The 27,462-nt window shown below is 39.5% G+C and overlaps 3 protein-coding genes across 6 annotated transcripts in view; 2 read left to right on the top strand and 1 right to left on the bottom strand.

The window, feature by feature from the left end:
* Positions 1–8,953, top strand: part of TTBK2 (tau tubulin kinase 2) — a 107,149-nt gene extending 98,196 nt beyond the window's left edge. For all 4 annotated transcript variants that reach the window (XM_044436208.1, XM_044436210.1, XM_044436207.1 and 1 more), the window contains one exon: positions 163–8,953. In XM_044436208.1, the coding sequence (XP_044292143.1) occupies positions 163–631 (469 nt within the window). In that variant the 3' untranslated portion in view covers positions 632–8,953. The remainder of the gene's footprint in view (positions 1–162) is intronic.
* Positions 8,954–13,650: 4,697 nt separating this feature from the next.
* Positions 13,651–21,290, bottom strand: LOC123026495. Its single transcript, XM_044436211.1, has 2 exons — positions 20,678–21,290; positions 13,651–15,140 (listed from the first exon to the last, which is right to left on the bottom strand). The coding sequence occupies exons 1-2, from the start codon at positions 21,126–21,128 to the stop codon at positions 14,491–14,493; spliced, it is 1,101 nt and encodes a 366-aa protein (XP_044292146.1). The 5' UTR covers positions 21,129–21,290; the 3' UTR covers positions 13,651–14,490.
* Positions 21,291–21,601: 311 nt separating this feature from the next.
* CDAN1 (codanin 1) overlaps positions 21,602–27,462 on the top strand; it is a 46,754-nt gene continuing 40,893 nt past the window's right edge. The window contains exons 1-4 of the mRNA XM_044435857.1: positions 21,602–21,965; positions 24,696–25,378; positions 26,043–26,264; positions 27,014–27,192. Coding sequence (XP_044291792.1) covers positions 21,867–21,965; positions 24,696–25,378; positions 26,043–26,264; positions 27,014–27,192 — 1,183 coding nt within the window. The 5' untranslated portion in view covers positions 21,602–21,866. The remainder of the gene's footprint in view (positions 21,966–24,695; positions 25,379–26,042; positions 26,265–27,013; positions 27,193–27,462) is intronic.

The raw sequence follows: 27,462 nt of genomic DNA on the forward strand, positions 1-27,462 counted from the left end.
GTTGTGGGGATAAGATGGAGGAGATGTAAGCTGCCTTGAACCCTTTGTAGGAAAAAGGCAGGATATAAATTGGAAAATAAATAAAGTATGACACATTTTGTAGACTAGCATAGAATTGGAGATTAGGATGTAGAAGTGACTGATTTTCTTTTTCTTTTAAAGGTTGCGCAGGTACAAAGTGTTAGGAAGTAGCAGCTCTGATTCAGACCTGATCTCTCGTCTGGCTCAAATCCTTCAGAATGGATCTCAAAAGCCACGGAGCTCTTCTCAGTGTAAGAGTCCAGGATCTCCGCATAGTCCCAAAACACCACCCAAAAGCCCAGTCATCCCTAGACGCAGTCCCAGTGCCTCCCCTAGAAGCTCGTCTTTGCCCCGTACTGCCAGCTCCTCACCATCTCGGAGTGGGCGACCCCACCATGACCAGAGGAGTTCGTCTCCACATCTTGGAAGGAGTAAGTCACCTCCTAGTCTTTCAGGTTCTTCATCATCCAGGAGATCCTGCCAACAAGAGCACTGCTACAACAAGTCTAGCAAGAATGGTCTGAAAGGATCTAGTGGCTCTTGCCATCACTCCTCTAACATTAAATCTCCCACAGGGAAGAGCAAATCAGCCAGTAAACTTAGCAGATAGGAACTGAATCTTATCAGGTGTCAAACCCCTCCTTAAACTGATGCATGTCGTGTCTGTGTACTGTATATTTAAACAAAGAAAACATCTTCAAAAAAATCAGTGTTCATCCTGACTTTAAAAAAACAACAACTCTAAGAGAAATTATTGATAAGGCCCACTTTATATGAGTGGCCAGGCATTGCCTAAGAACAGGCAGCAAGCAGATAAGGGAGGCTAGAGGGCAGGGATGGAGCATCCAGAAAGTCCAAGGTGTGTGAAAGATTCAGAACAAACATTGTCTTGGAGGTGAGTGCTTTTCATAAGTTTTTAGCTTTTTATTTTCTAAGAAAACACGGCCTACTTTAGCCCATTTCTTGAGGAAAGTTATAAAACCTGAAACAACTTCAGTTTCATTATGACACCATTATGTCTGAGGTACTGCTCGGCTGTGTGTTTGTAGAGCTTTTAGAAAGCACATTATTTGGAACAGCAATATTCCTAAATGTCTCTTTTTCAGTGTTGGGCTTCACACATTGTTTTCAAGTTGCTCACTGCCCATGTCCCTTCATGGCTTATACTTCTCCCCTTAAAGCAACAACAACAAATCAACTTCCATGCTGCACTTCTTATAATACTTTATACTTAATACGAGCTGCATCTTTATGGAGACTGCATATTAGTCCACTGTAAATGTAAAAATATTTATGTAATTGCTCATGGGATTTCGGGCATGAATTTTAAAGAGTTTCAGGAAAGGATTGTTGTGTACAGTGTTCACAGATCCTGAACATTCTGCTAGCTGCTGTTCAGATCATAATCATTGGACAGCTTGATCACTTACCTATATGTTGTTTTCTGGAGCCAAGGTTTTTTCCTCAAGATTTCCATCTTATAGTACATGAAGGGTCTGGAGATAATGATCACGGCATGAGAGGAAGAAAAACTGAAGAGTTTGGACTTTAGAACATCCCTATATATACAAAGATTTGTTAGAGTGCAATAGCTTCTCAGGGTACAAAAAGAGAGCCACTGTTAAAGCTGACCAGAATTCACCCATTTGGGGTGAGGTGCTTAGTCCATTTAACTTTATTCACAATGTCCCTCTCCAGTGTAATCATACTGAAGAAGGGCAGAAATGTTTGCACACTTAGACCTCTTACTTGAGAATTTAACCTAAATCTAGAAGAAAGATGAAGCTTTAATCTTCAAAAATGACTGCAGAACCTGTATGTGTAGTTTAGAAAGAACCAATGGTTCCTTTATTTTGTTTAGAATCTTGGAGATACTACTTGACAGTGAATCTAATAGGGTGCAATCACAAGGCTGTTTCTCATATCTTAATGTCCCTAATTTTATATTGTATGGAAAGAATATGTGTAAGTGCCCATTTCCCAATATATGGCTACAGAACATCTGATAAGGCAGTCCTACATGTATATCTAGCAGGTGGAAGCCAGGTCCTTTATAAGTTTCCCTATAATGCAAGTGTAAATATTTCCATACGCAAAAGAATTATTGTGCTTAGGGACATAAAGCATGGAGAACAGCACACAGAAAATCCATGCTTAAGGCTTGTCTTTCATTTCCCTGAAGTGTTAGTCTCTGAATAAGGTGAATGGCTTCTAGTTTTCTCAATCTTTTTTAATGGTGTGACACTTAGAGGAATAACTTCCCTTAGTAGATTTTGAAATCAATGTTAGGTTGGAAGAGTAAAACAAGAATGTTTTAAAATGGATACAGCCAGTTTTCTCAATGGACACTTATTCTAGAGAACAATTAATATGGGGGAACTTTGGAAATTATTGATCTGCTTGCTGTAGTCATATGCCTGTAACCAGCATAAATTATTTTTAACTTTGTTTTATTTAACTTAATTTGCTGCCAAAATAGTATCTTTGGATGGAAAAGGGAATATTTTCTCTCTGAGCTAACACATTTCTAATGCTGCATTGAAGCTGCACTGAATTTCTCTTGTTCTGTGAGAACGTGTTGGAATTTTAAAACTTTTAAATGTGTGTTTTGTTTCCCATAAGTAATGTAGCACAGTGTGGAACCATAGCCTCATTCAGGTTTCAGGCACTACAGAGAAATGCAATAGTGAGAGCATACTGCTGTTTCTTGAGAAACTGTATGATTTAAAATACCTATTCCATTGTATTATATTGTATAATAGGTGCTATACCAATAATTGCATGTTCTCATGGTAAAAATATAAATATTTATAAATATATATACATATGCTTCTATATGCTTGCCTAATTCTCTCATTTCCATTTGTAACATTACAGACCACAGACAATACAGTGCTCTTTCAGTTGTGTGCCTGAATTAAATACCTTTAGCCTTGCTGCTCCCATTTCCTGGCATGCACAAAGCTGAATATTCTTCATGCCACCATTCAGGACACAAGGGTTGCTGATTGCCTCTGCAACTTAGTGTTTAGTATCAGCTTTGCCACTTCAGAATTGCTGAATGAAATGAAAAGAATTGGAGAAATCATATATTTGATGGCCAAGTAGGATGTATGTACTTGATTTTGTCCATACATCATTTCATCCCATCTTGATATAATTTCACATTTAATTGTTCCCCATGATACTGAGCACTAAGTAATAATAAATAGATCACTATGATATAAAGAAGACTAGATTTCCTTTTTATCTTTGCCTTGTCTAGTCTCTCTCTTTCCCTTTCCTGACTGCTTTGAGAAACTACTTAGGCGTCTGATTTTTTCCCCGAGGCTGCAATGCAACCGTTCTGCTTTTCTCATATTATCAAATTTACCTGCAAGTAAGTAAGTTATTCCAGTAGAGTGCTTGGAATATTCTCCCTAACTAGTTCCCTTTTGAAATAGTATGTGTTTCCAGGGTGATTTTACCTGAACCAAACATATGATAGAGGTATATTATTTAGGGGTAACTGCCTTGAAATTGTAAAGCTCTATGAATTCTTCATATTCATATTTCTCTGAGGCATTTAAGGGTATCATTTCATCTGGCTTCTAATGTCCAGAAAACACTTTACTTCTTTTCTTATAACCTTTTCAAACTACTTGCAATATCTTCAGTTTTTGTATTCAGAAGAGCCCCAGAGGAAGTTCACAACATGTCCAGAGCATCAGTGTTATAAAAACAGTTCCCCATTTCATGTAAAGTGATGCCTATCCCAAAGATTTATTTTCATGCTTTGCTGTCAGGGACAGAATGTAGCTATCCTATGCATTGACTTAACAAGAATGTAAAAATACTGTCATCCATTCCTTTTACATCTGGTATATGTATTCTGAAATTAATGTTCAAACTACTTTCTGTTGAAATGCACTTGTATTTCTTTCCCTATTGTACAAAGGTAGAGACATGCACCAGACTAGGTGACAATTGTGAAAAGCACTGGTTGATTGTGTGTGTGTGTGTGTGTGTGATGCAGTGACTGGAAAAATGGTTTCTGGGGTTGTCACTCTGTCAAGAGTTACTAATGAAGCTTTAAAATAGTATTCTATCTTTAATCAGTGGTTTTGTTTCTCAGTCTGTTACATTGATTTTTCCACAACCTTTAACATCCAAAAATGAACCAAAAAGGTATTGTGAATTAATCTTGATTAAAATAACTTGAGCTACATAGTGCTCAAGCAAATTGTAATTTCATGGGATTGATAAGAATGCATCAATTGATGTTGAAAAATGAATTCCACATTTGGGCAGACAGAATTATTATGCATAGTTGGAGTTGAATCAGAATAAACATGACTAAATTCTTAAACAGCTTGAGGCAGGAAGACTTGCACAATTCTTGTACAGGCTGCAAACATAAATATGAACACTAAGCCAATGAAACTTGACAGGAACATCCTGCACCCTTCTTCAGACCTCCTTTTTGCTCCTGAAGAGAATGCTACTTAACAGTAATGACAAGGGTAATAGATACTCAGTGTATATGTTACTGAAACCATTGCTATTCTTCTGAAAACTCTTGATTCCACTTCTCTTTGGGGCCAACTACATCATCCTGGAGATTTGAGTAAAAATCCAAAATTGATCCTTGCTAAACTATTAGTTGCAGCATTTCTGCAGTTTTAAAAAGTGTATAATTTTGGGACTGCTATCTTACAGTGTGAAGTTCACACTTTTAAAAATGTGATTCCATATTGATGTGGAATCATAGAATTAGGGAGATATTGCAGGCAAGCAATGAGGTCTGCAGGGGTATTGGAGGAATGCTAGTCACAAAACCGGCTCTTGCCTCATGTTACAGGTACAGTGTAACTTTTCTACACGGAAAGGGGAGGCAGCTAGAAACTATACCCTTTGTAGCATCTTTGCAGGGTAAACATAAGCTAAACAGTTCCTTAATAATAATCTTAACTATAACAAGAAAATGTTGAACTCTGAATATAGCCTTAAATTCAGGTTACCTTTAATTGGACAGTGCAATAAAGTTATGTGGAAAAGATTGGATGTTACCTTTTTGAGGCAGTCTTTGCAGAACCTCTTTTTTGGCAAGTATAACATTCTAATTCTAGCTATTACTCCTTATAATTTGAAAATTGTATATTTCTCTAATGGCTTCAAACGTAATTGCTCCCTGAAATAAATATAAGCAATTCCTGATTTGTCCACAGTAGTAATCCCTCCGTAAAACAGTTGCAAAGCTGTTTCCAGAAGGCAAAGGACATAATTCTAATACCATCACTGTGGTACTGAATATAGGCCAATACTTTATTTATCTTGAGAGTATAAAATAACTGTGCCTGCATTTTAAAATGCATTCTTTTAAATTAGCTAACATATTTTTGCACATTTTCTTTTATTTCATAAAGTGAACCTTCTACAACTAGTAAAATTAATAGTCATAGGAAAACTAGTCTATAGCTAAAGGGGACCTCCCCCCACCAACTTGTTTTTAACAGGCTCAGTCATGCAAAACATGGAACAGAGCACCACCACCCCTTGTTGATGCTCATGATGAATCAAGCTAGTGAGCATTTTGCTGGTATGTACCACCATTATACTACTGTCCTCAAATCAGTATACTGCTACGCTTTCTTTTGTATTCATGATCCTTCATGTTTCACATTAAAGGCAGCTTCAGTGTTTCAGGCTATCTGTAAAACATTGTGCCATGTTTGCAAAGAGAATGGATAATCTGGAAACCTCCTTTTAGCCATAGTCTTAGGCATATTGTACTGACTGCCCACCCTAGCAGCTTTTCATTAATATAGGAATGTAGCCAGAGGATCCCGTGCAATCCCCAGCTTCCTGCTTTCTGTATTAGTGTAAAAATGTAGACTTGGAAGGAGAATGACTTTAGAAAAGTGTGTGCAGAGGTGCTTAGGGCATACTCTCATCTGAAGATTCTGGGAGTTGCATCAATGCATGGGGTGGGGGTAATTGAGCAAATTTCATCCTCTTTTCCTCTTTCATTTTTGCTTTCTTTAAGGATCAGGCGGTAATTCTTGAGTGACTGGTCCCTTAACTATTTGAGGGGTGCCTATAACTTTCTGAAATGTTAGGATGGTGCCTAATCTCTTCCTTTGTCTCAAAGAAAAGGCAAGGAAATTCAGAAAGCAAGCTTCCATGTCTTTTGTTGTTGCTTGTGCAATTTTTTTATTTTACCATGTAGTCCTTTCAGTAAAACAGGTTATTTGGATGAGTGGGCATAAGCCTTAAACCATGTATGTGGTACACTTAGTATGATAAATTGATAAATATGTGTATAAACAGAGATATGTGTGTATCAGAGCTTTCTCTGAGTTTTAGCCTTCCATGTTAGAGGAACTTTCCCCCATTTGCCCTATTGTTTTCTAAAAAACAAGCAAATTGAGCAAGACTGAATACTAAAAACTCAGATTACAAGATCTTTTGCTTGTTTGTGTTGATTATAACATATTTATATAATTATAAATCACAGCAGGCTGTGTGTGTGTGTGTATGTATGTATATATGTATAAAGTATTATATGTTAGTCTTGCTTTTTCAATTGGTGAATGCTTCATTACTTCATTTAAGCAATTTTGGTCTCTGTTCTATCTGTAGTAACGAAGTATCTATTAAAATAAAGGCCAAATCCCTAGTGCTAGAAAGTCTCTCAATTAGCTTCTGCAGTTTTAGGCTAGCAGCTTGCTTTTTATGAGCTCTACTCAGCTTGGTTGTAAATAACTTAAAGAAATAGATTTCTTTCCTTTTGCAATAACTGGTCGTAAGGACATGTTTTATTTAGAAAGTTAATTGATATGAAACAGAGTGCGAATCTGAGTTGTGATCCACTCTGTTCTAATTAAAACCTTCATACTTCACTGAGTTCAGGAATTGGGGTAACAGATCGCAGGTCATCTTTGATTAGTACTAAAGATAGCAGTGCAACCATGGAGTATGCTTTAACTTTAGTGCTCATTAAACAAAATAGATTCATCAGACATTTAAACATGTCAAGATTTAAGAATTTCATTCCTTGTATCTTCGGTGAAATTGTTACTTCAGAATTGTTGTGTGTTCCAAATTTGGAATTTATATTTTCTGCTGGACACTTCTGTGTGATTTTCTGAGGCCAAAAAATATTTTTAAATGGTGGCAAATAAATGATGATGGTTGTTCCAACTTGCCATTTGGCCATCAGTGGAGGGGGTTGCCACTGGTGGTGACACAAGAGACTGCACTGAAATTGCTTTGTTGGGTTTGGACAAAACAACATCCTATCATGCCATGGCTTTTTCCTAAAATTATAAATGGTTTGGGTTTGGACAACACAATCTACCATGGCTAGTTACTCATGATGGGGTGCCATGTCATGGAAACCCAGTTATTGGGTTGAATCCAGTTTCATTCCACAGGTAGGGAGCCACTCAGAAAGCTGTCAGAAAGGGGAGAAGGAACAATTTTTGTCAGTTCCATCTTCATACCTCAGTGCCCACATTTCCAGGACATCTTCAACCCTGCAAAGCATATTTTCAGGGTGGGCAGTGGGAAGGAATAATCACTTCCAGCTTTGTTTTTCCAGTGAAAAGGCTAAAACCTTATGCTGAAAGGAACTTTTTGGTCCTCAGGAAGTTAATGCTGGAGTCTACCTATTGTACTCTCTCGACATAATTCCCCATGGCACTAGCCAAATTATTGCCTATAAAAGGACTTAAGGAATGAGCCTCAAGATAGGAAGGTTTATCAGGATTTATCTCATAAAATATGCAAAGATGCCTTTTATGATGTTCACATAAAGTGTTTTCTCCCAGCTTATTATAATTATTGCTGTGCTCAGGAAGTTATTTTCTGCAGCCAAGAATGTAAATCACCTTTGTCCAGTCCAGAGCAGAAATGTAAGTGGCGAACGCACAAATATTTCATTGGGAATTGTGTGTTGAATTGAATGTGTGTTTAAATATCATTTCAGTTTCTGTTTCCAAGATGCAAAGTACCACTGAAGTCTTCTCAGATCTGTGGATCAGGAGATGTTTCAGTGGGGTTAACTCATATGTAGCAGAATAAATTCAATGGTGCCTTGCTCGATAGCAAGGTGCCTTGTAAAATGGCATTTTGCATAGGTATTCACATCCTCCAGAAGAACAGTATTATGCATCTAGGTGGTCCTCCAGCCTCTACTGCCTGCTGTTTCTTAGTGGCCAGAGAGCATGTTTTTGAATGTCTCCCTCTAAACATCTGCTTTCTTACTTAACTATTAATGCTTAATCATGTTTTATATTTGGATTTTTTCACTATCACAACAAGGGTACAAAGATGAAGGAAACAAAAGATTTGAAACAAGGACCACTGAAGTAGTTTGCTGTTACTAATATGAATCTCTTAATGCTAAAAAGGGTGAAATATTTCAAAAGTAGAAAAAATGAAATCCATTGTTTACGCAGAAACCATTTTAGCATCTCAAGTATGATGATGAACTTAGGTAGAAAGTTGTTTGGAAAGGTAATTAGTATTGTTAAATATTCCAAACCTTTCCCCCATGCTAGTTTTTCAAACTTTAAATTAGATGTTTATAAGTTTTACTTAGTCATTCAAGAACATAAGTTATTGGCATAGTGTTTTTGTAATAGTCATATGTACATAAAAGTGTAGTTATTTATTTTACCCATTTGTATCATATCAAAACTTTGTAAATGTTTTAAGTTCTGTTTTTCAAATTATTTTGTATTTTATTTTTATAAACTGGTTCTAAATAAAATCATTCCGCATGCAAATTATAACTTTGGCTAGATTTTTCAATTTATTCTATATGGAACTTATACCAAAAATAATTCCAGAAATACTGTAATGCAGATCAAACAGTGAAAAGTAATGAAATGTGTTTAATAAAAAATGGAATTTTGGAGCTGAAAAACACTAATGCTGATATGTGAAAAAGGAGTTTTGAACTGTTGATGACTAATACAGCATTTAATAAACATTTTCTACAGTGGTGAAATAAAGATGGACATTTTTCTTCTTACTTTATTTCCCACCATTGTGTTCAAATAATCACTGCTGTGTCCTAATTGCATCAATGGTGCTTATTTGGTGTTGTTTAAATATCAATGAATTCTGACTTGCCAAAGAACACAGGTGATGCAATCTTTTGTATGTGTGTGTTTCTATAAAGGAATATGTGAAATTTAGGAGCTACAAAAAATTATTGATCAGGCAAAGTATATAGGTGACTATCAAGCAGCTTTAAATTCAGGTAGAGAGATGATCAGAAACATTTAATGTTGACTTAACAAGCTCCTTGATGACACTGAGAAAATATTCTCCTCCCAGAGTTCTAGGAGGGAGGAGATAGTTGTTTAAGAATAAAGTTAGGGGTGTGGACAGCTGCGTTTGTTCTACATTTAGGAACAGCTTTCAACTGAAGTGAAAAATGAATGTGTATGGGTAACACTGGAAAGGAGGAACTTTATCAGATCTGAAGGTCCACTGCCAAAGGAGTTGCAGGGTAGGAACTTGAAGCTTGAGGACTTGGAACTATGGACAGCTGCATATTAAGCTCCAATGTTTCCAAAGTAAGGGACTTTTCCCGTGTTTATGCAAATAGGTTCAGTAGTTAGGGATTCATGGAATAACTTCCGAGGGCTCAAAAATTAAACGTGGCTCCTGTGTTCATACTAATATAACTTTGCTGTAAGTTTTGAGTATCAAGCAGTAACTGAGTCCAGTATCTTAATTAGGTTTATGTGTGTGGGGAGTTTTGCTATTGTTATTTTAATAACTTCTATTCTGCTTTTGCATATCAAAGTGTGTTCACAGTAAAACTCAATGTCATAAAATGCAAAACCATAGATTGAATAATAGGAATAAAAAGAGCAGCTAATATTCTGATCAACTGCTCTACATTAGCTAGCTGTTTTTGTTCTGCAGTCTATAGCGTAAGGTTCACCCTTAAAAGTGGAACATTGTAAACTGTGACACTCCCCATTAATTCTTTCTATTTTGAATTCTGCCATTCAGATCCCAGCAGTGTTCTGCCTCTAGTATCAATCTATTTCTAGTTAAGAATCAAAACTACATTGGAGAAAACCTAATAAATGAGTATATGCCAATGTAGAAATGCACCAAAGATTTGCACATGACAGTGTGGTTTACTTTACTTTCATAGAGTATAGAATCATGGATTTGGATTTTGAAGGTTTTGGGTGATCAAATACCAATCAGAAAAAGGCCACAAGTCAAAAGATTTAACAAAGCAGTACCTGTGTTAAACAAATCAACCAAGCCTCATTAGTTAAACATGGCTTGCTTCATCTCATTATTACCACACAACTGAACTTCATCTTTGTAGACTTCATTCGTTAGCATAGACATTTTCCTCAAGGATTTTCAACAAGCATGTTCTCTTCTGGTATGACGGAACCACAGTCTAGCACCTTTCATTATGCAGAATATGACAAAAGCTCCTTGTAATTTTTCAGGAGGGGTCTCCACATTTCACATGTGAAAAGAATGCCATTCTAGACAATGAACTTTGTAAACAGTACCATTGGTTGCACATATTCCCTTATCTTTGACACAGACATTTCACAAGATACTATTTCAGTGATCCAGATATGGTACCAGGAACACAAACATTTTATGAAGCTTCAGCTGCACAATAATAGATGCTAGCCATGGAAATGTCTGATAAGGTTCAGTGTCAGTGGTCTTGAAGTATACTCTCATTTGGGACTCGAACTGGCATTTTGTGTACAAGTCTTTCAATTTCAAATCTATTTAGACTTTTTTGTTTGTCTGAACTACATATATGATTTCTGGTCATTGTGTGCCTGATGATATCTCTTAAGGAGATATAAACCAATGGCTTCCTATATCTTTATTTGCTACTACTAAAAAGATCAATGTTCAGTAGAGAGAAGCTGTAAGGACAGGCCTGAACCAACATATAAACAAGGAACTGGAGAAGTAACTTATCACGGTCCCACCACATGTGGAAGTAAAAGGGATTAACTTCACAAAGAACAGTTACCTGAGCATTAAACAAGAAAACCTGTGTATTTAGATGCAAAAGAAATCTAGCACTATCCACATGCAACAGGTTTGCACCCATATACTAAGGATCAAGTGGACCATTTCCAGGCAACATATATCATACAAAGATTTCCTAATGTTTTCTGTAATTAGCCATCTTTTTTTTTAAATTGGAAGCTCTCCTTAGGCCATCCCTCTTGCTCCCTCAATCCTCAGCAGCTGTACCTAGACTAGCGAGTTAGCTTTCTTAACTGAATGGGATAGTACATAACTCATACAAAATGTTGGCCCTTTGATAGCTTTTTACTGAAATAGAATCTTGTTGAAATGCACTTATAAAATCACAGGGCAACTTAATCTAGAATAAAATTTTAACTTGAAGATGTTAAAAATAGTTTTAAGAAAACTATTAGATTTAACTTTCTGTGTATCTGAGTGTGGGCCTGAAAAGATTTGGACATTGGTTAATTTCAGCACAAGAATTCTTTCTGGCTTTAAGTAGCTGTCACTGCTGAACAGTACACCCTTATTCCACCAGGGGCTACATTGTGAGAAAACAGGCAATGATTCCATTTGGATTGTCAGCATTTTCATTGCAGCACCAATTCTTTCCAAATTAGCAATGTTGGTGAAGTCCAATTAATTGGGGCTCCAATTAATTTTTCCCCCAATCTGCAGTAGCTGGCTTTTGCCAGGCCTTCCCCAAGTTGGAGTTATCTAGCACAAGCAGTGTACCAACTCCCAGCATCCCACAGCCATCTAGCTTAAGGCTAGACCCCACTTTACTCAGTATTAGGATATATCAAGCTCTCTTCCTCTGAAATTCTTAGTCCACTTGCAATTCAAATTGAGATACTGTGTTCAAAGCTCATGGCTGCTGCCAGTACATGTGCAGATCCCTTTATTTTTCAAGGAAAAAAGCAAATGTCCTTGACTGAAACATTGTTTTAAAGATAAAAGTATAGAACCACACCTATTAGAGGCCAAATTTCATCAGTAACATATGACACTGATAAAATGCGAGAGAGACAACCCAGAAAAACATTTGCATGTAACTTTTTGTTGCGCACTTGAAATATGCTGGGGCCAGACTACAGCTACTGACATTACATGTTTTTCCAGATGGACTCACACCTGCTCTATACTAACAATATTTACTCATACATGTTCACCTAACATTCAGAATGGTTCCCACTTTAAGTAGTATGATCTCTGTTCCATTCATTCAATAAAACTATATTATACCATACTTTAAAGACAGTATTATGAATTTGTTCCTTAGATCTCTTCCACCTGTGATGGACTTGCATTTAGAAAATTTGACAAATATAAAAATGGTTTGCTTACAAATAGCATTCAATACAAATCCTTAATTTACTTAAGTAATATTTGAGATTCTGTATTGCAGCTTCACACCTTCAAGGCAGACTCCATATATTCATAATGCCAAAGAAGAAAGATCTTGTACAATCAAGAATCGTTATATGGCACTATTAGTAACAGAAAACATTCCATTTTCTTCCAGCCATGAACACGCCAAATTGTTTCCCCAAAGGTCCAGAATACAGTAGAATGACATGTATGTTGCAGAAGCTTGAAAAATAAGGTATAATTAGTGTTGTAATAACGTAACTTAATTGTTGTCATGGCCCTTTGCAATTCACACATTTGAGTTCCTCCACAGTATATGACAGTTTAGTAAGACTACTACCTATACCATACCTTTCCTCCTCCTGTGCATTCATGAAAAGGGAATGGGAAGTATATGAAATGAGAACACCAGTTAAAATGTCTCATTTTACCAGGATAAAGTCATGGTCTATAGTACTTGCTTGTTTCAACACAACTTTAACCCAATTTTCCTCAACATGGTATTCTCCCAATGTTTGGATGACAACACTCAACATTCCTGACCATTTGGCTATGCTAATTGCAGCTGATAGAACTTGAAATCTAAAACATCTGGAAGGCACCAAGATGAGGAAGGCCATTTCAGGTTAACTGGAGCTCCCTGCTCATGAATAAAGAGCAGCCATAGTTTAAAACAGAAAGAGGGTATTTTTCATCTTATGACTGTAACCAGAGGGGAGTGTCCCTGTGTCTCATGCATGAACCACTAAACACCCTTCTCTGATGTAAATACCACTAGATACTTTCACATACAATTTATTTTAGCCCCAGTCAGCATGGGTAATTGTAAGTGAAGGCAGCACTAAAAACGAAATTCAACACAAGGTGACTTACGTGCCGATTTTTAACCTACAACATCAACAATCCCTTGTTATGGGCTACAGTGGCTAGGGCTGATGAGAGTTGTAAGCCAAAGTATTTGGAAGGTCACAAGCTGTCCATTACATTCAACCCATATCTCTAGAGCAAGCTGCTGCTTCTTCAACCTGGTGCTCTCCAGATGTTTTGGCTGTATTATAATTCCCAGGATTCCCAACCATTACTAGGTTGGCTGGAGCTGAAGTCCCAAACATTTGGAAGGCATCATGTTGGGAAACACTGCTTTAGAATGTGTTTTTAATAGGTAAGCATACTCTTGCATGGAGGTAATTCATTCAAATGACTTTCAAGAACGTACAACAAACACCATTCTTTTGGGCAAATTCTCTTTAATTATGCAACAAAAGGCAGCCTCCCTACTACTGTATGTTTTTAGCAGTGGTGGTGTTCTTTTCATAGGAAAGATACATTTAGAAGAGCTGGACATGAGCAATAATGAAGAGGAACTATCAAGAAAAACTTAGATGCACTTTGCTCATGGCTCAATACCCCAATTCATTCCTAGTTTTAGAGCTGATAAACTCCATATGTTCTTACAGTAGAAGTAGGCAGCTTTTCTTTTTTAAATTAAGTACAATCAAGTACCCAATTTCTCACTAATCTGCACTTTGGATTGCTACAAAAATAAAAACAGCTTGTCTGATAGCTTCTGCATCAGATACTAATTAAAGTTGCTGCTATCTTTTCATACTGTTTTATTTTAAAAGGTCAAATTGATACCAGAAGGGTCTGGAGCAAGTTTTCTTTCTGTTCCCCCTCCATAAGGAAAAAAGGGGGGGAACACAATGCAAGAGGTATTAACCAGCTCCAGTAGCTACTGGATAACCACTAATGTTGTAATCCTATACATATACAGCTTAGGAATGAATCCCGCTGGATGCATTAGGACTTCTGAGTAAAAGAGGCTGGGCTCTAAAAGTTGTATTTAACACATTTCTTTACCTCCCTTCACCAAAATTGGTTCCAGAATGGTTCGTAGTGTTATGCCTCCTACAAGGCAACGTTTCTGCAGCTGGGGGTGGTGGTGATCTTACATATTTAGCATCACAGGAGGACAGCCAGATGAATCTGCTCCATTATAATGCAATTATTAGAGCAGGGTGCAGGACAGCTCCTCTCAAATGCAACAGTTGTCTGACATGTATTCAAGTCTTACACATCTGCAAAACAGAAATAATAACAGCCATTTGGATGTTCCTTCTTAATGGGTCTGTGTGGGGGCCTGGGAAATTCCGAAGGGCCTGCCTCTTGTGACATAGAGCTGGAGCTGCAGCTGCTGCTTCTGCTACTACTTCCAGCCACCGGTACTCTGACTCTGTCCTCAACCAATGGGGACCCAGGGCTCAGGTACCCTGCGGTGGTCTGAGTAGTGACAGTAGCAAAGGTGGTTGGGCCAGCGTTGTTTTTCACATAAACATTTTTGATAGCCACTAACGTATGTGCCATGATACTGAGGCTGTTGTTGAGATCTTGCATGCCTTGCTGGAGAAGCCGAAGATTATGGTTGATACTATCAAAGCCAGACTGGATAACGTGAAGCTGGTTCTGCTGGATCTGCAACAGATCCTCTTCCGTAATTTCACTGGGGTCTGTTTGGGGCTGAGTTTTTGTTTTGGCTTTTACTTTTCCACAGGGCCCTCCATTCTGTATTCCCAAAAAAGGTAGCTGTTCCTGGCTAGGAGGAACTACAGCCATGTCCTCTGAGCTTTCTTCCGGTTCCACTACTTTCACAACTATCTCTTCTTTTAGATTTATTTTCTCCACACATGTTTGGTGGGATGGGCCTGGGTCATCTGTAAAACCTAAGGAAATGGAGGAAGAAGAAGAAGTTAGATTCTACTACCTATCTAGGTTCAACTTCTGGCTACTAGCTCAGAAATACCACAGACATGTAAATGTTGCCTGGAGAATGTAGAATGTTATTTCAAACTTATTTTCTCCATCTTTATCCAGGAAATGTGACAATTGGTACATAACACAGGATCAGAAATTAGGAGAATACCTTAAAGCTTTACTAAAGCTGCCTTAAGAACTTGCTGTATTTATTGGTCTGGTTTGCATGACACTGCAACCCACTGTGTGCGACAAGCTACAATGGATTGTCATGCCGTGTGAACCCAAATGGTTTCTCATTGTGTGGTTTGTTTACAGACCACAAGCCATTCTGACAATCCATGGATTGTTGTATGGGTTGTTGTAACCATGATGGGGTGTTTTGTTGTCTGAACTTAGGCATATGACTCCATAATAAATGCTGAGATGGGAATCAAACTTCTTGCCAAGAATGGCAACCCCCAGCACCACTCTTGCAAAGCTTACCCAGGCCACCACCAATAACCGCTGCTCCATAAGTGCCCAAGCATTACTCTAAGGTGAATGTCAGTGGCTCAGTGCTCCCTGTTGCAACTGCAGGCCCTTTTGACCTACCTATAGCACTTCTTTTATTATATTTATTTCGCACTGTTTCCCTTTTAAGGAACTCAAGGTGGCTTATATAATCTTTCTTCACTTCCTCTAAAATTTATCCTCACTACCCTGTAAAGTAGGTTAGGCTGAGTGTTACCGAGTCAGCTTTGTGGCCAAGTGCAGAGTAGATCCAGATAACCCAAACACCAATTCAACACTAACTTCATTATGCTTGCTTTTCCCTTTTTCTTACAGAGAGCATGAACAGTGATGTCTGACTAGACAACCAGTGACAGCTGGTCCAAAGTGCCCAAGCAAGGGCTGTTGCTGGTATATCATCCCTTTAAAAAAATTTAAGACACTTGTGCCAATTTTATAAAACTTTCAAATATGTTTCAGATGCATTTGCCTAAGTGTGCAGTTGAGTACTTGTGCAGGATCAAAACAGGCAACATTGGCTAGACAATGTCCTGGAAGGTCTCTGCTGTCAAAGTGCAACGGGCCCTCACCATGGATCCAGAGAGACTGCAAAAAGCTTTATTATTAACTTTGCATTCTACTGACAGCTGTCAAAAGCCAAGCAAGAGTGAACCTTGCTCACAAAAGGGATTGCCAATAGATCACCCCCTTCACAAGATCCTCTAGGGAATTTTTGAGGACCTGATTCCTTACCCTTTCCTAAGACTAGGTGCTTGGGAAAATGGCAAAGGGTGAACCTTTTACAGGAATACAGAGGTTTGACAGCTCAGGTTCCTTTTTAAATATAAGAGCTACCCATGAATTTTTGACAGGAATATATGCAAGTGCAGGACCAAGTTCCCATAAAGAACTGATTAGATCTTGTTGGAGATGGGCTTTTAAAGAGGATAGCCTCTGCCAGCATATGCAATATCCTGGCAACACCTCAGACTCCTCTACCCACGCTCAGAGATTGAACATATAGATGACTAAAACCAACTGTCTTATTATTTTACGTGGTAAAGAAGCACAAAGACAACCTTTGCCTCTATGGTCCTCCTGCCATGGACAGGGTTTCAAGTTGAAAAGGGTTACAGGCAGTCTTGCTGAACTGCAGCTATAACGATCTAGCAAGATTTTATTTATTCATTTATTTAAAATATTTCTACCCCGTCCTATATGAAAATCATCCCAAGATGGCTTACAAGAATTAGAACAATAACTAGACAAAGCAATAAATAATAATTAAAAATAACATATATAATACCCTACAAAAACTAAATGCAACTGTAAATATGAAAACCAATTAAAATTCCTTAATCCTTAAAATAGTGAATAAATGAAAAGGTTTTCACCTGGCGCCGAAAGGAAAATAAAGTCTGGAGAGCACATTCCATATTAAATGGAAAGGAGAACTTTTTTAGCACAGCATCCATGCTACTGTGGCACAGGGATATATATTTGTGGAAATACTGGTTTGGTTTTGATAGCCTGATGTGTGCCATTGTAAGCTGTTTGGGAAAAGGGTAGAATACAAACATGAAAAAAAATGATAGAAGAAAGACACACAGCACCTAGTCAATACCCCTCACATAGCGTCCCATTGATCGAGTATTGTAGGGTCATCGAAGTCTGACAAGAAGACAGGAAAAAAGATACCTAGTGTTATGATTTATTACATTAGTTAGATTAGATTCGTATCTAAAATGGGCTCTTACAATGAAATTAATGTTACAAAATTAAAATAAACTTTTTAATAATTAAAACAATGATGAATCACTTGGGAATTTCTAGCAGTCTTTCAAATTTTGAACTAAAGTGTCACATCAAGCATTTGGGAGCATCTGTACAGACACGCCCTTAGAGGTTCTAAATCAATTATCCATTACCTAGCAATTAATATTTGCAGAAAGAGAAAGGAGAGAAAGAGAAAAATATTATAAGTTGCTTAGACAGCCAATAAACAGGCAAACATTTTAAGACTGTTTCTAAAATTCTTACTGTAGACCATGTGCCTAATTCTGAGCATTTGACTGTTTTCATAACTAATGTACAAAGCAGTGTCTGAATGTCATGCTCTTTGAAACTATAACATAAAATTTATTTACAATGGAGTCTGAATTACAACTGACTCACTTTCTCCTTTGCCACATTCCATGACCATGGAATTATAGGAAGGGCTGCAGTTTAGAGCACATGGATTCTATCCCTAGTATCTCCTGGAAGAGCTGGGAAGGAGTCTTGCCTGTAACTTGGAAGACAGTTGCAGCTAGTCACTGGGTCAGTTCACACAACACAACAGCCTATCATGGGTTAATTTACCCAAGAGGAGCTGCAAGTGCATGCCAACTGCCATGATAATAAATTTCATTAATATATCATTCAACAGCTGAAGCTTTCTAGCAAGTCACAATTTATCATAAATACAATAATAAAAATGGATATAATAAAGTATAAAACTCCAATATAAACATTTAAAACATTTGAACATCGAAAAGATTTTTAATGAAAACTAATCTTGTGAACCCCCCCCCCCCCGGAAATATCCCAATCGTATGCATTCAATGCCAGGAAGTAGAAGGAACTTTCAACCTGATGCCAAGTTTACAACGCAAACCCTAGCCAGGGTTCTCCATGGTTTGTCTTATCATGGAAACTGGGTGGAGGAAGGTGTTAAACAGCCTGTGGGGTATGTGTGGGTTATTTAAGGGTTGTGTTTATTCCTTAAATGACCCCTACCACCCAGGTTTGGATGACACAATAAGCCACAGCAACTCTCAGCTGGTGAACAGCACATGCTGCAACATCCCAAGGGTTAATTAATCCATGGTAAATTATTGTGTAGTCTGAACCGGGTCACTGTTTATGCTAAAAGGACCTATGCTATGACTTGGTGTAAGGTTCATTGTTGTTATTTACACAAGTAACTTATTATGGAACTGTGTAAAAAATTGAACAGAACAGGCTGGAATCTTGATTTAAACACTGGCTAATAGTTTAGGATTGAAACCCTTGCAATGTATTAATTTCCTAATGCCTAGAATCCATCTAGAACAGCATGGAAAGGCCAGGAACCCAAGTTCCAAGTAAGCTAAACCAACCAAATTCATCAGTCACACATGGCTAGATGAGAATGATGTAATAAACTATTCTAGATATTACCATTTTGGGTAACAACTCATATTCTTACCCAAGTGGTCCAAAATATCACATTCTGAGTGAGTCAAATCAACCAAATCAATCATGAATAGGTTGGAGTCCAATGGAATTAAAATACTCAACTTTAAAGCCTCCCAGACAGTTAAACTTACCACTATCCCACGTAGAATGTTTCTACATTAAGCTGCTAATCAGCTACATCTACTTTTAGCTTTGCAGAATTAAGATTTTGGCACTACACAAGGAGCATTCCCTTTCATGCCACTAGGTGGCACCATACTATAGTACACTAGCACAAATATGCAAAGGAAATTGCATGGTCTTTCACAATTAAATGCTGTATTTTAATTGCTCTGAAAATCCCACTGAAATTGTTTTTGGTTAGGCACAGAAGCAAAACTGGACAGTCACAACAGCTGAAGAACATGAAAACACAATAAATGTCTTGTATAGAAAAGCCCTTACATACACAGGGAAAGATTGGATGATATGTTGCAATTGCTTTCAGTGATAAATTAAACAAAAGTGACTGGCTAGATTGACAATAAACAAATTTCATTTGATGATGATGATGGCAACTGTTAACTGCTAGGGCTAAGAATTAAAAGCTGATTATTGTAATTTTAAAATATTTGGATTCAGCAGTTAAAAATGAGTGATAGCATTTATGTCATATATTCCCATTTATTCATTGTGAATTTGATATGGTTCCATTGGAAGTTGGGGATCTAGTGATTTTCCAGAATATAGACTATTGTCTGGAAAGGGTACTGAAGTGTGGTTTCTCTGTGTTTCACAGCTTTTTACATCATTCCCATCTAGTCATGTGTGACTATTGAAATTGGTTCCCTTGGAACATTGTGTTCCAGGTCAATCCTTTCTGCTCCAGATGGGTTCTGGGCAGTATGGAGTTAATGATAATATTGCAAGACTGTCAATTCTAAAATATCATTCTCCAGCAAATCCTACTCATGCCATTGTTTTTGGCATTATTTTACAGTGTTTTGGGCATTAAATTAAGTGTTCATTCCAGCTTGTTCCAGTTTTTACACCATCTCACTTGTTTCAGTATAAAAGATGTATACACCATCACTGCTGAAAGTGGTCCTTCAACAGAAAGGTCCACTGGACAATGCTCCAACCAAAACCCATCCCCAAGGCAAACCTGTGTTACTACAGGGCCACCTGAGATTTCCCCAAATCAGTAAGAAGTTCAGAGGTGATGTTAGGGGGCATCTCGAGACACAAATCTTCGGGAAGCCATCTGTCCCACCACCCTGCTGTCCATGGACATATGCTGAAATAAAGTTACAGGGACCCTTTTTATTCGTTGCATTTTATCCCACTAGATTAGCTTGCTTACTCGTATGTGCTTTACCTCCTACTGAATCCCCAATCTTTCCTCCTGAGTTTTTTTTTTAAATCGATTTCCTCCTTCTCCTTGCTCCTGCATCGCTTAAATAACCATATGCACATTTCTTATCTATCTATCTATCTATCTATCTATCTATCTATCACTTTTGAGGATCTTTTCGATACCTAGCGCTGTTCCAGCAAGCACAAGAAAAAGGCGCACAGGCAGGGACAGCATGCAACAGAATAATATGCCAAGAGAAAGAAAAGGAGCGATCTCTCGTTCTGCTGTAGAGGTTGCAGGGCGAAGAGTGCAAATCACTTCGAACAGCCGTTGTTTGTAAAGAAACCTACAACAATCGGGATCTGTGCTCGGATGGCCGCACAAACGAGCGCCCCACACCCTGAGCCTCATGCAAGAAAAAGAGGCAAGCTAGATGACTGTCGGTCGCTTCTAACTCACCGATCTCCGCTACGGAAGAGGCTCCTGGCAAATCCAGCGTGTCTATTCCCCCGACAATAGGCACTGCCTCGTTGGGAGCGGGCAGCCCAGAGGCGTAGGATCGGAGATGATCGGGCGGCGAGATCTCCTCGCTGGCCATTAGGAGGCCGAGTGAGGCGGGGTGAGGCACGGGCCCTCCGGGGCCTTGGGTGATGCGGCACAGCTTGCTCCGGTCGCGCCGCTTAAGATCCCGCCAGCGCTTCTTGAGGTCTTCCACCTCGCGGGGACAGGCGGCCACCGGATTCACTTTGTGCCGGATCAGCTCCCAGACTTTGCGCTTCTGGCCTGGGGAGGCCCGGCCAGGCCCCGCCGCGAACAGCACCTGCTCGTGCTTCAGCACCTGCTCGATCAGTACCTCGGTCTCCGCCTCGTTGAAATTGGCTTTGCGCCGCTTGGGCGAGTCGTCTGCCATCCTGAGCGCCCAACGGGCAGGCGCGGGAACCAAGAAAGCGGGAGCCTGAGCCCGCTTATTGTGCCGCCGTTGCCGCTGCACCCGCCGGCTCTAGGCCAAACCTTGGGCCCTGCTCGGGAAGCAAATACCGCGCATGAGAGGAAAAGACGCGCAAACCCCCGGCGCAGGCGCCCCGCTTATTGACATGGGAGGCGGGGCGGGGGGAGGAAATGCTTCCACTGCGGCTCCTCCTCGGAGCCCGCCCCGCCTCACCTTGCTCCAATCCCCTCCCACTGAAGCCCTCGCGCCTCCAATGAGAATCCTAGCCGGGAAGCGGCCCCTACCCCGCCACTCGTCCGCAAGTTCTAACTCCGCCTCTTTTCCGGAGCCTGAACGTTCTAGCCACGCCCCGTGGTGTCTTTGAGCCAGAGCAAGGCGCGCGCCTCGTTAGCCCCGACAAACCTAAAGCCCGCCTTCTGATGGGTGGATTGAGGGAGACGCGCAGTACGCGAGCGCTCTACGAGGCAGCCCCCCACCTCCGGCGTTTTATGTGGCTGCCCGGTTCTCTCCCACGTGCTGCGCTCTAACCCGGAGTTAGAAGGGAATTAGAACCCGCCTCCTCCTCCTCCAGTTTTTTGTGCTTTTCTTTTCGGAGCTACTTGAGCGGCTCTGGGACCTCAAAGAGGGCGGCGTTCTTCTTGCGTGCGCCCGCCCGGAGGCTTAGCCGGAGCGGCGGCGGCTCAAGTCAGGAGGTGGGGGATGGCGGCTGTTTTGGAGCTTTTGCTGCAGGACGTGGTGGCGGTCGGCGCTGTGGTACGGTGGCTGAAGACAAGCCAGAGTCCCTGTCGCCCCGTGGAGGTAAACAGGCGCAGCCCTCATGTGGGGAGCTCAGTTTTTCCAAACAGTTACACGCCGCGTCTTCAAATTAGGCGGGAAGTTTTCGAGGCAAACGAACTTGCGCGTCACCTTCCAAATCTTTTGGTACTGAAAGGGAGGCGGGAGAGAGAGAGAGAGAAAAGAATCCCCTCTGGGCAATGGAAACTTGCGAAAGGTTGCAGCTTTGGGGCCTGCGCTCTGGGGATTTGAGCGCTCGAAGTCAGGCCACGTTCAGGAGTCAAGTCTGAATAACTTTCCTAGGCGCTTCTGTGAGCTTTAGTGTCTTGTTCTCCTGTGCCGGCCCTAATTCAGTATCGACTGGCGGGATGGAGACGGCAGGAATGAGTTCTGTCCCCGCACTGACCGATTCTCAGAAATAAGCCGTACAAATTTAAGTGGTTATTTATAGTATACGTGCGTAGGGAGTATACCTGTTTAGCACTGCTTCTTTTGCACACGTGCAAATGTTTATAATTTATGGAGAAATCTGAAAGTACCGAACACCAACTATTCATGGTTGATTTGTGCTGGAAGGCATGTTTAGGCTTCCTTTGCTTGTTAAATTTTTAGTTTGCAGACTGGACCAAGATAATTTTGCTGCTTGGGGTCCATTCTTCTTCACTCATCATATCTAAATCAGGGATTATAAAATCAGCCAATATTTTGATTCCCCAGGCAGAAAACCACATGTGTCCTTTTCCATCCATGGCAACAAACATGAAGTAATAACAGATAAATTTGTTGCCCTTCTATGATATTTTAGGTAGTTCCTTCAGTCTTTTCAATGACAGGACAAGCCCAAAATCCAGTCTTACCATGACTCTGTCTAAAACAGACAATTCTGCAGTGGGATTCCATTTTTTTTCTTAGTTTTGGAGCAGGGAAGTTTTCATGTGGACTGCTTAAAAAAGCTGTATGCTTCCTGATTTAATAGGAATTAAATTATAATTAAATTAAATGATAGGGGATTGTCTCCTGCAATAGCTGAAAGTTTGGGTGCATGCATGCATACATATTAAAAATATTAAACATGTTTGTAAACGGGTCATAGGAATCCATTTCTGTGGTGAGAATATTTAAGATTAATGTTTGAAAATAACACTACCTATTGCTGCAAAAGGGATATGTTTGTCATATTTGCTGGAGTAGTAACAAATGATAACCAATTGGATCAATATTAAGTCATTATCCCAGTCATTTCACCAGTTTCAAGTGGACAGAAAATAAGCTGGGCAGTTCTCATAAGTTGTATTTTAATATATTTATTGTATTTCTTGTTCATTAGAACTGACAATTTTTGTAGCATGAATGTCATTTGAAAATCGTTTTATTTTGCTATCTATACCCAACATTCATAGCTGGTGCATTTGTGACAAACACATGCTTAGAGTCACTTGTGAAAACATCAGCAGTATCTGGCTTTTGGCTGAATATTAGGAGCTAGCAAGTGTTCCATTTTTGGCTCTGTTAAATAATGCAGGCCTCATAATAAACTGAAGATGCTCTTCATTTGTCAGCCAATAGCTGCTAGAGAATTTACCATAGTTAGTTGAGACAAGCCAGTGTTGTAAGTTATGCTTTGAAAAGTTAGCTTGTTTCAGCAAATAGTTTAAGATTGGTCATAGTATGAGCAAGTTTTGATGAGGTTACAAGCTTTAGTTAAACTAAAATGGAAGCAAACACTTCTAGATTTCTTGTAAACAAGTGGGGGTGAGCACCTGAGCCCAAGCTTAGCATTGTATCTAATTGATGGAGAAACTCACCCTTTATATAATTCATGATTTGCTCTGCAAGGTACACATTTTAACTGCAGAGACAACTTTTCTGTTGTGAAATTTCAAAGTGGAGATGAAACTAACAGTAACAGAAGGTAGTTTGAGTCAGTCCAAGGTGTTTACTAGCAAAAGTGTCTCCAAGATGCCAGGAAGACAGCTTCATGGGGGCAGTCAATTTTTTCTTACTTAACAGCTTCTGGAAAGTGTTAGATTATCAGAGAGTGCCATTTCCAGGAACATGAAACCCCTGCTGCCCCAACCAGTGTAGGGTGGTTGCAAAAAATACAAGTTAACTGTATATAATTGGAAAAACTGTGAAGTTTGTGCTACGGGAGCTTGCTAATGGTTAAATTGCTAATGATTCAAGAATTATGAATGTGCTAGATTTGACTTCTGAATCAATTAATTTCATAATTCAGTGACATTACTAGTTATGTCTTAACAGGATCAGCATGTCATTTTCTTTGTCAGTTTCAGTGCTGAAGTAATGTTTTCAAGGAACACTAGATGGCAACATACCTCTTGCTTAGTGTTTCTTCTTCATGAGAAAGAGATTAAACTTGTTAGGATTGGAGAAGCACCACCCGCTTGTGTTAAAATAATGATTCTCCCATTAAGTAAGACAATTTAGTTTGTTGCATTATGCTATAAATATTTCTGTATGTCAAAGGTTTTCATCGAAGCAATCTTGTATCTTTTGAGGTAATTTATGTGTTGTAACAAATCAAGTGAGAGAAAATAGAGCTATATTTAGGTCTTTGATTACTAGTTTTGATTCATGCATATGTTTTGTATTTTCAAATAGGCTGATTTTACTTTACATAATTGGACTTCTTGCTTAGCCTTGGTCTTATAAAAATTAAATAATGTCAGCTTCTTAATACCTCTAGTCAAAAATGCTTCAGTCTGTGCTTGTGCTATGTTCTGTCTTGTGTAGGAAAACCAAGTACACCCCAAACTAGCTGCCCTTAATTTGCTTCAGAATGACTTTGTGCCATTTTTGCTGAATTACCTAAGGGATCAAACCAGTCGGATATTGACTAATGGACCATCTACCCCTGCTAAAACTCCAAACTCCCAGCTCCTTGGGAATTCTGCTGCTTATAGGAACCAAAGATCAGGATCTGAAAGGAGCTCTCACAACAAAGCAAGGTCCAGTAGCAGTCGAGGGCTGCTTTTTTGCGATGCAACTCCTACCAGCTTGTGCACCCTTAATACCAGTATTTCTGCTTCAGGATCACATGGCTCATCAGCCTTCAATGGGTCAAGTGTACTTGGGTCTTGCAGCAATTCCAGCTCCAGCCCAAGTCTTGGTTCAAGCCCTACTTTTGCTCGTGGTGAGAGACGCTCTACTCAGAAAACAAATCTGGGGAGTTTTCTTGTTGCTGCCCCAGTGAGGCGAGGCAGAAGAAAAGGAAACAGTTCTGCCACTGGTTCTGGCCGGCTGGTGGCACAAGACCTAGGAAGAAGCTTGAATGAAGAAGGGAAGCATGACAGTTCCTCATTGGGCTCATCAAGACAGAGGAAATTGAGTCCTGTGCCTACCAGTTCTCCACCTGACCAGCTTAACCTGAATGACTTTGAGGAGTTTCCACCCATGAGTACTGCTGGAATGATAACGTAAGTGTTGGAGTGAGGCTTTCTTGATGAGATAGCAATAGTACTGCTGCAGCTTGGCCTTAAGGATAAAAAAGGAGGAAAGTAGTGCTCCTAAGCATCCCAAGAATCTGCTGTATCTGTCTTGTAGGGTTGCTGGGGTTGGTGGTGCCAACCCAGTAACTGGTTGATTAGCAGGACATGTTCCTCTTCCTGCCCTGCCCCTGGTGCTGAGACCTGTTTAAGCTCTTGGGCAAGTTATGTTTCTGAGAAGTGAGTGCTTTGTGACTGGCCCATGTGATCATAGTAGCCATTTTATGAACTGGCAAGCCCTGAGGACAGCTTTTCTATTGAAAACATCCATAACACTTTTTCAGACTATCACATATGGTCACCAAACCAAAAAAGTTAGGGACTGCTGCCCTTAAGCTTTGTGCCAAGTGAACAAGCTTCATATGTGTTCATTTTAATAACTTGTGGTTAGCTCTCCTTTAATGGTCTCGTTGGCTGACAAGCAGAACTATTTCTTGGTAAAACTAGATGTTTGGTAATCTGCCATCTTATTAGTGCATCTGTGAACACAGTAAATGTCTCCGAATGGCATCCACAAGGAGAGGGTATGTTTTGGGAAAAGGAATAGCCTAATGTTTTGGTTTTATTCCTGATCTGACTTTACTTTGCATTTCAGCAAAATCAAGCCATCAAGAAGAATCAACCCCACTCCAGTGAGTACTGAACGATTGTTATCCAAGCCCAAGATGTGCTTCACGTCCACACCTGTTGGCCAGTCTCAGAGTTTTCAGTTTCAGTCTGGAAGAAGTCCTGAGGGCCTTGCTGCTTCTCCAGAAGTGAACCAGACCTCCCTTCCAGGAAGCCTTCAGGAGGAAAGGGAGATGCTGAGGAAAGAACGGTACATTGTAAAATTAGACACGGGGTGCTTAAGGCAGGGACAGATGTACTATGGGCCAGGATTGTTACTTGAGACATTGTCCTAGAGTGGGGAACCGCTTTCAGCCCAAGTGCTGGTTTCAGAAAAGCTCTTGGAGGATACATTCCACCTGTGGGCAAGGTCAAAGACAAAATGTTTGGAGTCAAATTTGCAAAAAATGTCAGCGTATTGTTGCTTAAAGCTCTTATTGCCAGTAAGTAAACCTTTTGGAGAGAGGGCAAAATGTCTAAAAGCTGGGAAACCAAATGTTAAGTGGGTGGGGTTGAGGGAAGAGAGCTTGGCCACAGGGAAACCTGGAAGTCTGCATTTGCTCCCTGGACTTTAGGTTTTCCACCTCTGTCTCAATAGTAGAATGGTATTGTTTCTGTGAGGTGCAATTTGAATTTTCAAAAAGGTGCTTTCTTCAGTCTAATTCACATTGTTAGGATTCACAAGTTCAAAAGCCATTGTGGTGTTTTTTGGTGTCTTTTTAAATCTTACATGTAAATGTGTTAAGTTTAGAATTCTGTTTTTAATACTGAAGAGACCTGATATATTTGTAACATAACAATACAGTGAATATGGCATTACAGGGACCTGCTTGAATTGGTAATAAATTTCTCCATTGCATTTCAGTTACGTGATAAGTGTTGAAAAGAGTATCATTGAACAATATGGCGGTGTTGGGATCTCTTTTAGTTCTTCATTCTGTTCTTGTTTTTGAATTATAGGTCCAAGATGTTGCATTGCCCATCTTCCCCAACAGGATTATCTTTGGATTCTAGCATGTCCATCAGATCTAATGTTGGTTGGAATGGAAACCAGTTGGTAACCTCTGCAGACATAGCCAAGACTTCCTACAGGAAGCAGCTAGAACAACTGGCTCAGATTTATTCATTTTGTATAGCAGGTAAAGAGATGGAAAATGTTGCATTTGTATTGATTTGGGAGGATGTCAAGAATGGGTATACAAATATGTTCTTCAACTGAAATTTAAGTAATGGTGATATTTTAGATAAATTAGATTCTGGCTGCCAATTGCATAACGACTCTGCTAATTCAAAAGTCCAGTGGTACAATCATACACACTTTTAGACAGAAAAAGTCCTACAACTTGCAGCATGCTGGCTGGTGAATGCTAGCAGTTGTAGGACATGGTTCTGTTCAAGCATTATCATAA

Source organism: Varanus komodoensis, unplaced genomic scaffold (assembly GCF_004798865.1).
Source record: "Varanus komodoensis strain SLA01 unplaced genomic scaffold, ASM479886v1 scaffold3, whole genome shotgun sequence".
Classification (NCBI taxonomy): domain Eukaryota; kingdom Metazoa; phylum Chordata; class Lepidosauria; order Squamata; family Varanidae; genus Varanus; species Varanus komodoensis.

Excerpts from the sequence above, each read along its gene's own strand:
- LOC123026495 (XM_044436211.1), bottom strand. The coding sequence starts at position 21,128 with ATGGCAGACGACTCGCCCAAGCGGCGCAAAGCCAATTTCAACGAGGCG. Across the intron at positions 15,141-20,677 it reads CTCTTCCGTAGCGGAGATCG|GTTTTACAGATGACCCAGGC; the intron begins GTGAGTTAGAAG and ends CCATTTCCTTAG.